Source organism: Pteropus medius, unplaced genomic scaffold, assembly GCF_902729225.1.
Source record: "Pteropus medius unplaced genomic scaffold, Ma_sr-lr_union100, whole genome shotgun sequence".
In the NCBI taxonomy this organism is placed as follows: domain Eukaryota; kingdom Metazoa; phylum Chordata; class Mammalia; order Chiroptera; family Pteropodidae; genus Pteropus; species Pteropus medius.
In genome coordinates this window covers 4,656,657-4,671,124 of record NW_024350924.1, presented here as the reverse complement: position 1 = coordinate 4,671,124, position 14,468 = coordinate 4,656,657, and the positions used below count along the sequence as shown (strand labels likewise).

Genomic DNA, 14,468 nt, shown 5'->3' with positions numbered 1-14,468 from the left:
TCATAGACTATAAGAACTGACAGTTTGCTTCTTGGCAAGCCTTTATTATTTCTAGGGTACTACTCATTGGTAAATTATAGGAGAATAGAGAGAAGAGATATGCTGGAGGCATTTTGTTTGATTATATTGTATGTTCTTGGAGTATTTTTTCTGCCTATGACTGTTAGAATGAACAAATTTTTAATAATGTGGATTTCTATACTCAAGAGTGCCTAATATTTTTTGTTTTTAATTCTCTTTCAACCTTGATATGACTTATAGCATTCTGGAATTTGCTTATGAACCTCATAACTTCAAACTTGAACTATTCCCTTAGTCCACATAGCTATTTAGTTGTCTTTTATGCCTCCTGATAAATTTTTCTCTACAAGCCAGTGATGAAATTTGAACTTGACTTCCAAGGGAGTGTTTCTGTACGAGTCATCCATTATATTGATATATTAGCTAAACATTGACTGACAATTGAATCTACAGAAAGCAATCCAAAAAGAAGTAATTAGGTCTCTCCTACAGCATAAAAATCTCATATATTAGGAAATCATCTTACTAAAGCTATATAGTTTTCTACTTTATAAAATGGGAATAATATTGTCTATCTCTTAGGATTATTGAAAAGAAATCAAACAATATAAATTAAAACACATTGTAAACCATAAAATGTTCTGCAGTTTAGTTAACATTATTAATTTTGCTGTATCTCACATGATAGCAATTATAATAACCATTGGTACCTGTAAGTATTTGTTCCCTGTCTTTGCAAATACCACGGTTTCTTTTTGCTGGAAGAAGTTGGCCTCTCATAGCTAAGGGATATGGAAAAAGAGAATGCTGTTTTTTGGGGTGCTAAAAGTAAACACAGTGTTGTCCACAGTTTTCATGTTTCTAACTTTAAAAAAATTCAGATTTGATATACTTCTACTTTTTTATTTTATTTTATTTTACTTTATTTTATTTTAATTTTTTAATGCCTATACGCATACAGCACATGGTATTCCTAGGTAGTCTCCTATCCAAGTACTATCCAAGGCCCGACACTGCTTAGCTTCTGAGATCAGGTGAGATGGGGCACCTTCAGGGTGGCATGGTCATAGATGATGTACTTTTACTTTAAACAAGACTCAAGACTCTGGAAATTTTCTGAATTTTTAAGGAGTTTGGTTTTTGGTATATACCTTCTAAATATAGTATAAGACATAAAAATATCATGGCTACTGAAGGAAACTTAAGTATAATATTCTCTGTGAATCATTATGTTTCAAAAAATGAAATTTATAGCTGACCTTGATTTAACACTGAATTAGTCATCCCTTACTTATGCAGGATATTACATTAGGAATTCTTGGGTTTATATCTCTGAGCAGTCAATTTCCTGGACTAATGAAGTCCCAGAATAGCTAGCAATTTAACAGACATTTATCGAGCACCCACTATGTGCCAGGCATTGTAATAGGCTCATCTCAGCATTGTTATTCAAGTATTTTCAAATTTCAAATAAGATATAAATACTTGACTACTATTGGTAATGAAATATACAATTATTAGAAAAATAATACCTGAATAAATGTTTGAATATGGTAAAATAACACAAGGGACTTCACTTATATTCCGAGTCCTAGGGTGCTGGTATTCTAGTTTGATTTTTACACTGCTCAATGAAATACCACATATAGTGGTAACTGGGTAAAATTATTAATTGATGGTTCTGGGAAATCTCCAATCACATGTCTGTCTCCTGGTCGCTGTACTGGTCTCTGAACTCCCAAAGAGCAAGAACTATAACTCACATTTATTAAGGGCTTACAGTGTTCATCATAACAACTCCATAGCAACTAATAGAGGGTTTAGCAACTTATTCAAGATCACACAGCTAGTAAGTGACAAAGCTCTTTTTCAAAACCACCTCAGCATGACTTTACAATTAATGTTCTTTCCCATGATGCTATCCTATTCCTGGTCCCCAGCACAGTCATCTGGATATATAGGTATGCTGTTGATGCTGGAATAAATAATGGATAATTTTCTTCTACCTTGCTTCACTAGAGACTTCTTGTTCTTTTTTTTTTTTTTAATTATTTTCCTTTTTAGTTTTGAAAAATAGATTTCATTTGAAAATATTAAAACTGGCTTACACTGTATTTGGAAATAAAATCTGTTTCTACCTTTTCTCCCTTGCAGCCTTTCATCATGTTTCTGTTTACCCAAAGAAGGAGCTTCCTTTTTTCATCCATTTCACAGCAGGACTGTGTTCTTCTACAGCAATGATAGCTCTTCTCACACACCAGTTTCCTGAAATCATGGGTGTTTTTGCTAAAGCTGTAAGTATGATCTCAAGGACTTGTGTAGAGTATTTGTAAAACACACAAAAAACCATCTCTGATGTGTTTGTGCTAAATCAGTTGAGCAGTAAGAGATATTTGTTCTAGTAAATTACAGGAATTGATTTGTAAAGTTGCTGCCATAAATATGTCAAACATAAGGTTTTGGTGATTTGAACTATATATTTGTTGCTTAAAAGTTTGAAGAATACAAAGGCATAACATAAAGTTGGTCTGTATAAATCATTTTTTGTGGTAAACATAGCAGTCATTACTAGCTAAAGAATAATTCAGTCCTTTTAAATGCATTTTCTTTGGCACTTAAATTCTCTATTTTGTAAACAAGACTTTTGATTTTTCCATTTAAATGAAATCATTAGTTTTAAGGATTTGCTGAACTTTAAATTCAAGAGTTCAGCTAAGATGGAGAATAAGTAGGTAAGATGGGACAGATAGGGCATTTGCCCTGGGTACAATGTGCCTCTTTATCAAAGGTTCTCCCTGTTATTGTATCTACATGTTCTTATAGACCTACCCCAACCATGGATGATAGAACTATGTATAGACCTTTATTTTCATTTTTACCCTTTAGTTTTTAACTACTTCCCCATTTCCTGACCCAGGTCCAGGAAATACACGAGGACTGATATTAGAAAAGATATCCCATGATTATGTACTCTTTTACATGAACTTATAAATTCATGTCACTGGCTCAAAGTAAAATTAAGACTTAAAGATAAGTTCTTTAAGTCTCCAAGCATTTTAAAAAGTGTGTCTTTCTTGTACATATTTGCATTTTTACCAGATAATAAGAGTTCAAACCCCAAAGGAAATGCTGATTCTTTATATTCCCAAATAGAAGAGTACTGAGAACTATAGAAACACTAGCCCTTACTTGGTAATGTAATTTCTGAATGCCTCCATTCTAACTCCATTCTGTTTCCTCACAATGTCTTTTCCTGCCTAAAAAAAAATAGTTTATTTTGTGCCTTAAAAATTAGTTGGTTTTCTTCTGGCACCCATAGTGAGAGCACTGGTTTCCCTTTTCCCTGAAGGTCAGTTGTAGAATGTGTTAAGTTGCCTCTGGCTGTAGGCCTAGGGGTCTGAGACTGCATTTGATTTTGGGTCAAACTTCAAGAAGGATGACTTTCCATTGTTGTTCAGGGAGTATCAATATTTGGATTGGAAACTGACTATCCTATTAGTGTAAAAGGAAGCTGAGTGATCATAGCATAACTCTGTTGTTTGCAGTGGTGCTGACTGGGGAGTGAGTGCATCTCAAACTGAAATGACCTTACTGTATAATTAGGCATGGAAAAAAAAAATGGTCTAGAAAGGGAATCCCATCCATTTAATAACTGGAAAATATATGCAAGCAATGGAAGAGATAGTCCTTGGATTTCTCTCAGAGCAGTGGGAAGGAGGTGAAATAGAGTGAAATAGAAGATCTAGAATCTGGAATAGATGAGTAGCAATTGTTACTAGTGCACGTCCGTGAGGTATTGGCTAAAACTTATGTGGAGTGTACTCACTGTCTGCTCTATCCTTTGATGTAAAAATATAGTTTCTGCCTTTATCTAAGAGATCACTGATGCACCAGAAGAGCCTTTAAGATTACGAAGCACAGGCGCCTTGGCACTCCTCTAGCAGAGCTGAGAATTAATAATTATACATTTTAAAGTAGAAGCATCTTTTTTAGACCAAAAATTATTAACTTACTGTGATTCTAGTTGATGAACAATAAATAGGCATTTATTTACTACCTTTTGATATTTGTATGGTTGGTGGTTTATAGTGTTAAAAATGTGCCTGACAGCAAATTTTTACAGCCAGTCCCTGTGGCCTTTACATGTATATTTTAAGTTCCTAAAAGCTAAGTATTTACTGAAAGTATCTGCAGACCAATATTTAGTGTGCAGCAGTTCCAAGGGCAGGTTCCATTTAAGAATTAATGGGAAATGATTATGGTATGGGCAATCTTCAGCTTATAAAGATATGTATAAATGCCTCAACAGCCAGCCAGCCAGCTAAGGAACAGAGGCGCAAATCCTACTTCTTTACCACTTAATAAAGTGTGGTCTATGCACTGTGATCACCCAGGAGCTTGTTAGAATTGCAGAACCTCAGACACCACTCCAGACCTCCTGAATCTGTGTTTTAACAAGATCCCCAGGTGACCCTCTGTGCACACTAAAACTTGAGAAGCCCTGCTCTACTCTACCCCCAAAAAGAAGAATTTAGAAGGCCTGGATGGTGCCACCTTATCAGAGTAGGGAAGGGGCAGCATTGCTGAGTGGTTATGAGCATAGCTCTGGAGCCAGACTGCTTTGCTTTGAATTCCAGCCCTGACACTTATTGGCCATGCAACCTTGGGTTTGTTACTTAACCTTTTCTCCCCCTCACTATAAAATGCGATAGTACTACCTCATAGGTTTTTGTGAGGGTTAAATGAGTTAAAGTATGTCAGGTGTTTAGAGCTGTGTCTGGCTGTAGTAAAAACTAGTTGAGTGTTGCTGTTGTTGCCACTGTCATTGTTATCATCATCACCAAAGTGCGGCTCCGGCTCTGTGGGAAACCCTACTCCCCTCACATGTGGAGGAGCTATGTCCTTAAAGTAAACTCAAAACGCATTTCCCGTAGACATTGTGGTGTAAATGGTGGTTGGTGTCATTTAAACAATATTATTGGTACTGTATTTCTGGTACATTACGTATATGTAGACCACAGAAAGCAAAGAAATGTTTAAAATTCTAGGCACTGGCAAACTGCCTTGTAGCACAGAACCTATTGGTAAGTTTTCAAACTGCCTATGTTAGGATTTTCAATTAAGTCAGATATTTGATGGTCAAATACAGTAGAATTCAGTGAAGAATTTTCTTTGAAACATATTTGTTCTTCTATTTAGTAAGGCAAAGAAATTAAGAAAATTTCCTAAATTTCTTCCATTGTTATTATCTCTTCATCTAATATCTTTTTGTATTAGCTCACATCCTAGAGTAAATCCAATTTGAATTTGTTAAAATGCATTTGTTAACAAGAATTGCTTTTTGTGGAGGAAGGCAGTAAGGGTTAATGATTTTTAAGAATATTCACTGTACATCAGATTCTGATAAATGGAAGGGAATGAACTAGAATGGTTAGTGGTTTTAGTCCCCCTTCTTTTGTACGGTGTAAAGCTATGTGGAATAAAACTTCATTTTTAGCAAGTTAGGACTTTTTTTTTCTGATTTTTCTCCTGGCTGAGATGAAAACTTAGTCTGACATTAGACATAGAGCAATGAAAAAAAAATTGCATAAATCCTTGGAGATGTGGAATGTGCTGATATTAGAGCTGATATTCTCCAAGGCCAGAATTCCTGAAAAAGGAAAAATTGCTTTTAAGTGGTGGGTCATTTTCTCACCTGCTTTGAAGCCTGCTGGGTTAAATATGAGGGTTCAAAGTAAGGGTAGCCAGCAAACCAAATGAACTGGAATCTGATTCTGCTTATCTGAAAGGAGCTTCTTTATTTAAGAGCAGCACTGCCCTCAGAGAACCGGTCTTCATCTGCTCTGGACCCTTTCATTTCTCTCTTGCAAGAAAAGCTTTCTTCTCAGTAAGCCTTGGGCGGGCGTTATCACAACAGTGAAGACTGGCGTTGGTCTTTGGGGGTTTCACTAACTTACTGATGAATTCAAGCTTGTGGCATGTGATTTTAGTGCTCTGAATTCAGAAGTGTGTTTCAATATTTTAAAAAACCCTAGTTAGGTTTTAACTAAATATGGCAGCCTTTGCAATGTTGGCAGAAAAGGTGTTATGGGTAAAGACAGGAATCAAAAAGATTCCCAAATAAATCGTTTCACTAAGACAAAACTTTGTTAAAATTTGTTTCACTGACCACATTTTGTAGCTGTGCTGGGGTGGGCCCTGTTTCCACATATTTCCACTAATCTTTATGTGGGAAAATGTGGTTGGACACGCCAGTGATGAATTTCTGAGCAACTCATAATTGGCTGGCTCCACTGTAACTGGGGCCTAACAATCTGCTTGATTAATTCTTTAAGGACTACATGAGCCAAGTTGCATGATTTCCAAAGATATAGAAGGTCAGATGTTATACTAACGAAAGACCTCTCTCCAAAATGTCTCACTAGGATGTCTTTAGCTCCTGCCCAAAAGTAATTAACATTTTTCTACCCAAATTACATTAAAAAAAAAAAAAGCAGATATAAATACCAAATGTCTTTTACTGAATATTGATCAAAATTTTTGAGAAGGTTTGTCCAGTATTCTCATCATTTTTCCAGGGCAAAGATTGTCCTCACAACTAGGGGAGTTTGTAGAAAATTATAACTATATGTTGATATATACCAACAGAAAAAATAAATACCATTTTTAAAGGTTCCTAATCTGTTCATATGTGAAAGATTTTTTTTTTTTAATATTCTCCATCCCACTTGATTTATAAATACTAAAAACCTATGCTAATTGTATTTCTCTTTGATATATAGGGCCACATGCAGAAATTAAATCGACAGTTAAAATAAATTTCTTCACTTTGTTTGAAAATAGTCTATTTTTCAAAGCTGTGAGACTTCTTTAGTTAATAAAAACTGATATAGTTTTTTTTAAAGTATTTGAATCGTATGCTTATATTCCTGTGAAATATTATTCTGTAACCTTGCCATTTCCACAGCAATACATCTGAGTTATTACCCAGAGACTGTCCTGATAATAAAATGAGCCTATTGTCTGACAGGTCAAAATTTTACAATGTTTACATTTTTGTTCTGTTATTAGTGCTGTTGTAGTCTTTATTTGAGCAGTCTGGCATATTCCACTTTTGATTTTATTTATTAACTGAGATATTCGTAGCAAGAGAAAAGATGTTGTCTATTTTCTGTCAGGCTTCCTCAAGCTTCATCCTCATTGTTCTCCTTCAAAGAAAATCAGACAGAAAGTTGTGAAATCGCTAATACTGAACTCTTCAAAGAAAAAAAAAAAGAAGAAAAGATATGTACTTTTTAATGTATGTCTCTGTCCCTTCTCCAGGGATTAATTCAGTTTTAAAGTTTGTGGAAAGCACTCTCTTTCCATATTAACATGTGTCTGTGAAGTATGAAGTTCACAAAATCTTTCCCTGAATTTATTTGGCAGTGTATTTAATCATCTTTTCCCTTCAAAGTAGACGTCTCAGTGCTAAAGTTAGGTGAGCCTGTCAGTAACTGCTACTAATATATTTATTGCTTAATCATTAGCATGTGGGGCAAGTGGGCCGCATAGCAGTTTTTAGAAGAGCTGTGCCTAGATACTGATGTAAATCATTCGATTCTAAACTCATTACACTAATGACACTAGAATTCACATTAGGAAACTTATGGATTTTTGTTTTAGAAAAAAAAAAAAATCTTTATTTTTTGCTGACTCAGCATAGTCCTCTAACTAGAGAGAATAATGGGATACAGAAGAAAATTATAATCTTGAGGAAAAGTTTTTAGCTTTTTTCTTGAGTGGAATTTAGTTAGCTCCTTTCTCCATCACTCAAAGTTCTAATGTTCAGAAGAACTAAATTAGTATGACTGCCTAATATAATTCTAACCCAAGAATAATTTGTACTTCAGTTATCTTTTTATTAAGAGTATAATAAAGTTTATACTTATACTCTTATTTATTCTTACTAGAGACATTGGATGGCATATTGTGATCTTCCAATGTTATAGATGGGGAAGTTTGAGTTATTAAAGTTAGGTCATTTACTTGAAATCGCACAATAGATAGCCCTTTAGCCATGATATATATGCTCAGTTTCAATAATATGTTACTTCACAGCTTAACGCCAAAGCAAGTACAAAAGAATAAATTTCAAACCAAATATAGTAATACTGAGGAGATATAGAAAGATGCAGTAGTGATAGTAAAGTAGTTTTGTAGAGAAGTCTTCCTAACAGGAAATTAATTTGAAGATGAATTTTAAGTGAAGAGGCTGCTGCGGATTGTCAGAAAGGAGAAAGGGTACTTCGGGTGCAGAAATGCTCACTGCAAAGGCACAGGCATAAGGAGACAATAAGCTGCCCGGAGAACTCTACACAGGATAAGCCTATTTGATGAACTCGGATGCTTTAAAATAAAGAATGCACATTTGCTTTTCTGTCTTTCAGTCTGGTTCCCTCTAATTTCATTCTTGTTTTTGCTAGTAAGCCACTTAAGAAAGAACACTGTTTGATCGTTTATGTCACTCACTCATACAACTGTTTAAAGAACTTCAGCTTCTCTGTCTAAAATGTACAGTAATAACTGAAGAAACAGTAGGCACTGGTTCATAATAATTCAGAGGGGATTTGATCGACTCTGAAATGATAAAAAAAAAATTTTAATATAAAATACGAATGTATATCTTATGTTTCAACATCATTTTTTCAAAATCAAAGGGTTAGTTTGTGAAGGATTATGGGGGGAAGTTTAACTGAACAGAATAAACTTTTAGTCTAAGATATAACTTGGGTTTTTGTTTTGTTTTATTTTGCTAAAGTGAGAATTTTAGGTAGCAGAGGAACTTCTGGTAGTTGGTGGGAAACTTGAGTGTGTTCCTTAAGGCGGAGGAGGCCTCAATAAAGGATTGGGTGTTGATGCCTATCTGAATTTGAGGGGAAAAAAAAATTATCTCTTAGTTCTTTAACAACATTAAGATTTCCTTAGGTCCATTTTGACAGCCACCTTCAAGAAAAGAAATTATTTCAGCTTCAGATGATGCTCAACAAAATTAAGAAAACTGATATTCAGAGAAATTCAGATCATAGAATCACCCTCTGACTTCATCCTGTAATTTCAAGCATTCTGGAAATGAAATGTATATGTACTATTCAAAGTGTAGAAAAGGGCTATATTCCCATTGAGCATTCTTGCATATTACCAATGTGATGTACAGAAAAAGCAGCAGTTTGGGGAAGAATTTAAGATGGGGGTGATTCTCACACTCTTAGTAACATGCCAGCTCTTGTTTTCATCTATTCAGTATGCTGGAGTCCCAATTTATTTCTGAAGCCAGAGTTCCAGCTTTTACTCCCAGGTAGCAGCAGCTTTACAATTAAATTTTAATCCCTCAGTGTTGTTAGACTCCTATCTAGAGTATAGCCACAACTATTCTTGGCAAGCAAGTGCATTGCTGTTTTTCCTTTAGTCACAGTGAGATAGAAGAATGTTCTCTGGCTGGGGTGTGGATGAAACCTCTTTACTAATCTTACACATAATTCATCCTGGGTTGCTGGGGTACTCAAAGTTGAAACTTTGCCCTCTGATAAAATTCAGCTCGATTTTTTATTTATCGACTGTGATCCCTTTGGGATTTAGCCCTTATTGGGAGCCCAGGGATTCTAATTCAGCTAAGCCCTAGCTGTGTAGACTTTTCTTATTAATTTGTTCTTGGTGTATTTTAGCTATTGTAATACCGCCTTAAAAAAAAAAAAGAAAAAAAAATGCACTAGAACATGCAGTTCAGAGTCCTGAGTACCCTAAAATGATTCTTCTTTGAGTATTCGCTATTGAATGGAAGGACTCCAATAGAGCTTATCTTAATTTATTTTCAAAGTTTAGTCTTCAAAGAGCCACAGCATTGAAAAATATGTTAACTATTGTTTTATAACATACTATAATATTGTAATGATTATTCTGTAACATACTGTAAGTTTTTGACCCTTGAATTCATTGTATTAAGATGTTAATACTAATGAATTTGTTCACTTATTCATTCAATGAACAGATAATTATTGGGCACCTTTATGAAGTATAAAATATAATTTCTGTTAACAAGTAACTCATAGTTTAGTGGTAGGGGGTTTGAGGTAGGCAAAAGATGTATTGGTATAAGACAGAAGTGACTGCCACAAGAATAGTTTACTACATCCTTGCATATGTATTCATTTGACTAGAAGTGACTGATGAGTTATTTTTACGTGTTTCACATAGATTTATAGTGACCCAAAAAGTCAATCTAGACTCATAGAAGACTTTTTCTTTTAGAAGAATTTATTTGGTAGGATTCCTTTCAGTCAATCAGGATAAAATAGAAAGAGGCCTCTATTTGTTTCTTTTTCAAGTATGAGACATGGAGGACGTTTGTTTTTATACCTAAATGGCAAAGTTTATATTTTTGTAATCGGTAGTATTTGTTTAGAATTTATCAAAAAATGAAGCACTCCCCAATTTAAAATTTAAATAAGAAATGTCTCTCCTCAGATTTACATAGTAGCTGCCATAAGACAAAAGCCTTTAATACATTTTAAACTTCTTTTATATACTCTCATTCCTAATAATGACAGATTAATAAGGGCCAAGGGCCATCCTTGTTTAGAAAATGAAACAGTGTGATGTCATTGTGAAGCAGAACAGGATAGCAAGTGTTAGGACTAAAATTACTTGGCTCTGTGGACATGTGAGAAAGATTGGGAAAGAGCTACTCATAACTTCCCAGAGCCCACTGTTAATGTCAAAGCTGCATTTTGTGGCCACTGATTCTGAGAACAGGCACATAGCATGTTAATTAAAAAACAAAACAAAACAAAAAAAAACAATGAAAGGTTTATTGGGTTAAGGCACTAAAATAAGGGTCCTTTCCCCCTTCTTCCAAGCTGAATTTTGCTGATCATTTCTGTATCCTGGACAATTCTACCTTTTTACAGGGGAAACCGTCCGTAAAGGCACATTCATACTTCTGGGTCACAAGGAGCCCACTCTGCTAACATTAGATTTCTAGACAAAGACTTAAGTAAACCCTGGGCCCCTGTGTTCCTGGGAAGCTACCCCATACTCTTATAGGACTTGGACAAAGATAACGAACACAGTTATTTAACTTTTTAAAAAAACTTTTATCTTTTAGACAGCATTGAGAGTAACCATATCTCTTGTTTGGCCTCAAGCTCCTTATTGAATTTTTTAAAAATTGCTTTTGAGCAATAACTTTTCCCCGGTTGCTTACTTAACCAGTCATACAAGTTGAGACTTCTGTCTCTATGCCTATTTTATAATAGCTGTTCTGGGAGAATAGATGAAAAATAATAAGCCAGTGATATATTTTATGAGTATTGAAATCCCTTCCATTCAGAAATGTAAATAAAATAACCAGCATGAGCAATCAGCTTATGTCAGATTCCATGGGTTTGTGTTACATAGGGAAATTATAGTGCAACCTGAAACATGCTTCTTAATGAATTCATAGTTGTGTCACAGTCGAATGTAAACCCTTGAGCTTTTCCATTGTGAAGGATTTCAGAAATCACCTTTTCTAAACTGCTTAAGAAAGGAGGTAACGACTAAGATGATACCAACAAATGCTGTCACTGTTAAGTGGCTGCCTCTCTTCCAACACCAAATTGTGCCAGTGAAGTAAAGCAGAAACAGAATACTGTTGACCTTTTGGCTTATTTAATGTTCATAAATATAAAAATATATATATTCCAATATTCTGTTTTGAAAGTGACACCAGGAGAGTGCTGTGGAAGAACAGGGTTGCCCTTGTGGTTTTGTCCTCAGAGGTCAGGGCAATTCACTTAGGAAGTATGGCAGGAGCCTGATAAATATCTTTGTTTTAGCTTCAATGAATGCAAGAAGCCAGGGACCTAATTGAAAGTCATGAAATTAGAACAGGTCTCTTGTCTTTGGCTGCTTCTCTAGCAGCCTATAGTGCTCAACAACTATCTTCTGACTTAATAGTGAACGGATTTGCAAAGCTGTCCTATTCCCTATGGCCTCAGGTATGATGCCTCTGCTAGCCACAGAAGCCTAGTATGCCAAATAGGGTATAGGGGAAATGTCAGATTTAAGATTGGCAGTGAGTGAAAGAAGCATGTATTTTCTATTTTAAATGATTCCCTTTTTTACATCCTCATTTCTTAAGACTTTGGCTTGATTTAAGCTAGGTTCTGGGCCTGTAAGCCTACATTAATGCATCACAGTTCTGGATAGGGTATTTGATCTCTTATTTAGCCCAGAATCGAAATGATAGGGAACTGTAATTAATGATACCTCACATTTCGTCAGGCATATTACAGTGTAGCGCGTGTGTGCGCGCTCGCTCTCCCTCCCTCTCTCCATCTTTCTCTCGTTTTTTCTAGCTCTCGCTTAGTCCCTGTATGTGTAACAAATGGACTCATCTGTGCCTTCCCATAGGTGTCCTGGTGTTTACTGACATAGCTCAAGATGCTGTGTGGCTCTATAGGGGACTCTAAACCATTTGACAGTCTAGGCACATGCAGTCAGTCACCTCACGTTATTTAAGCCCTGACCTCAGCATTCTGATTTCTCTGTATTCCCCAATGTATATAATATGTACTTGCTTGAAATTCCTTATATATTGCTTGCACATTCTTTCTTCTAAGTTTCAGCATAAACTGGTTCCTTCTATTTAGAATGCCTTCCTCTGAATGTCCTCAGCCTAAAAATATAACTCAAAAGCCACCTCTTGTAGATGAATCTCATTCACCTGATTCCTTTATTCTGAGACTTCTCAGTCCATTACTTAAACTGTTTTGTTTCTTTGTAATTATTGCTTTTATGTATCGTCACCTGACAGCATAATGATTCTAGGAATGATGCTTCTCCTCTTTCCCCTTATCTTTATTATACACAAATATTTCGAAAGCCTACTGGCAACCTTTTCAATTTCCCCTGAGTTCTAGTCCACTTTCCATACCCTTTCCGTTTACTTCATAGTTACATTCCTGGAGAAACAGGGCATGTGTTCAGGGCTTGGCCTCTACCTCAGCATGTGTGTGGCAGCCTGCTGAAGAGATCCCTACAATTGGGAAAGATTTAACCCTTTGGTTCGACATTCTCTGCATTCTACTCAGATACCTTCAGGAAGTAGATGTGAGACCAGGAGTAGGTCTGGAGATGGGACTAGAGAAATTTCCACTGAAAGCCAAGTTAGCTTTTTTCTTCCTTTTTACACAAGACCTATGAAGCTGCTGTCGTCAGCAGCTCACCCGACACTCTCCTGCTCTGCCTCTTTTCTAGGAGTCAGGGTTAGTTTAAGAAAAAGCCTCTTGCTAGAAGCCATGACCTCGTACTTTTATCCCCTCCATCTGGTGTGCGGCCTCATGGGGCTGTGCTGCTATGCAGGAGGTGAGCAATGGAATTCTTTAGATGATGACTTCTGAGCCCACATGCGGAGGCAGTGGGGGTGGGAAGCAGGGAGAGGAGTGAGAGCCAAGATCGATGGACCAAAAAGTAAGGTTTGCTCTGCAAGAAATCCTGCCTATAGGTAGACTGTTTTCATGAGGTGTTCTTCCCTTAGCTCCGGTGGGGGCCCAGAGCAGGAAACTATAGCATCCCAGGTCTATGATTGATGAACATTGTGTTCCTGCAGATTTCTCTCCTGCCTTCACAGTCGGGGTACAGGAGTGGAATAGGTAGAGTCTGTGAGGGCTTATACTGCCTCTAACAGAATACATTCCAGGGTTGAACAGGGAAGGGTTTCCCTTGCACACAGCATCTCTTGGAGCTGCTTTGTCTCACTGTCTTGGACCTAAACGGAAATCCAGATTTTGAATGAGGATGGGAAGGAGGGGTTGGGCACAGCAAAAGTTTTTGATCAAGTGAAAATCCGTTGTCTGCTTCACCTTGCAGGGGTTTCTCTGCAGGGTAGATATTTTTTGCCTTGGTGGGGATAAATTGCCTGTCTCAGCTAGAGTTCCCAAGACCTTTACTAGGCCGCAAGGAGGCATCTGGCCTGGGATAGGATGGATGGTTTTTTAGCACTCTCATTCCCTGCTCTTTCTTTCCTAGCCTAGGGATTGACAGCATTTTTAAAAAGAGTGAAGCCTCAAAGGAAATTCTAATATATACTTTAAAAGCCCAAAGCCTTAATTACTTCCTTCCATAGTTTCTTATGACTACTTCTATTCTGTCTACACATTTAGCATCACTTTAAAAGGACTAGATAAAACTAAAACAAAATTTTAAGTTTTAATCTGAAGAAGAAAAAAGGAATAGAACTAAGAGCCAGAGTTGATTAAATGCAGATTACTTAGTATAGTGATCATTTGGGTAATGGTGATAATTGTGACAGAAGTGGCAAAAAGGGGATTTATTGATGAGCTTAGGGAAGGCCTAGGCCTTTCCTTTTGTAAATTCTGCTCAGCTGTACCCTCTTAGAATATTTTGTATCAATTTCCGTTTTGAAG

General features: G+C 36.2%; 1 protein-coding gene across 1 annotated transcript in view; it reads left to right on the top strand.

Annotated features, from left to right (window-relative positions):
- The window catches only part of ST7L (suppression of tumorigenicity 7 like), a 126,480-nt gene that overhangs the window by 58,103 nt on the left and 53,909 nt on the right, over positions 1–14,468 (top strand). The window contains 1 exon segment of the mRNA XM_039841204.1: positions 2,176–2,315. Within this exon segment, the coding sequence (XP_039697138.1) occupies positions 2,176–2,315 (140 nt within the window).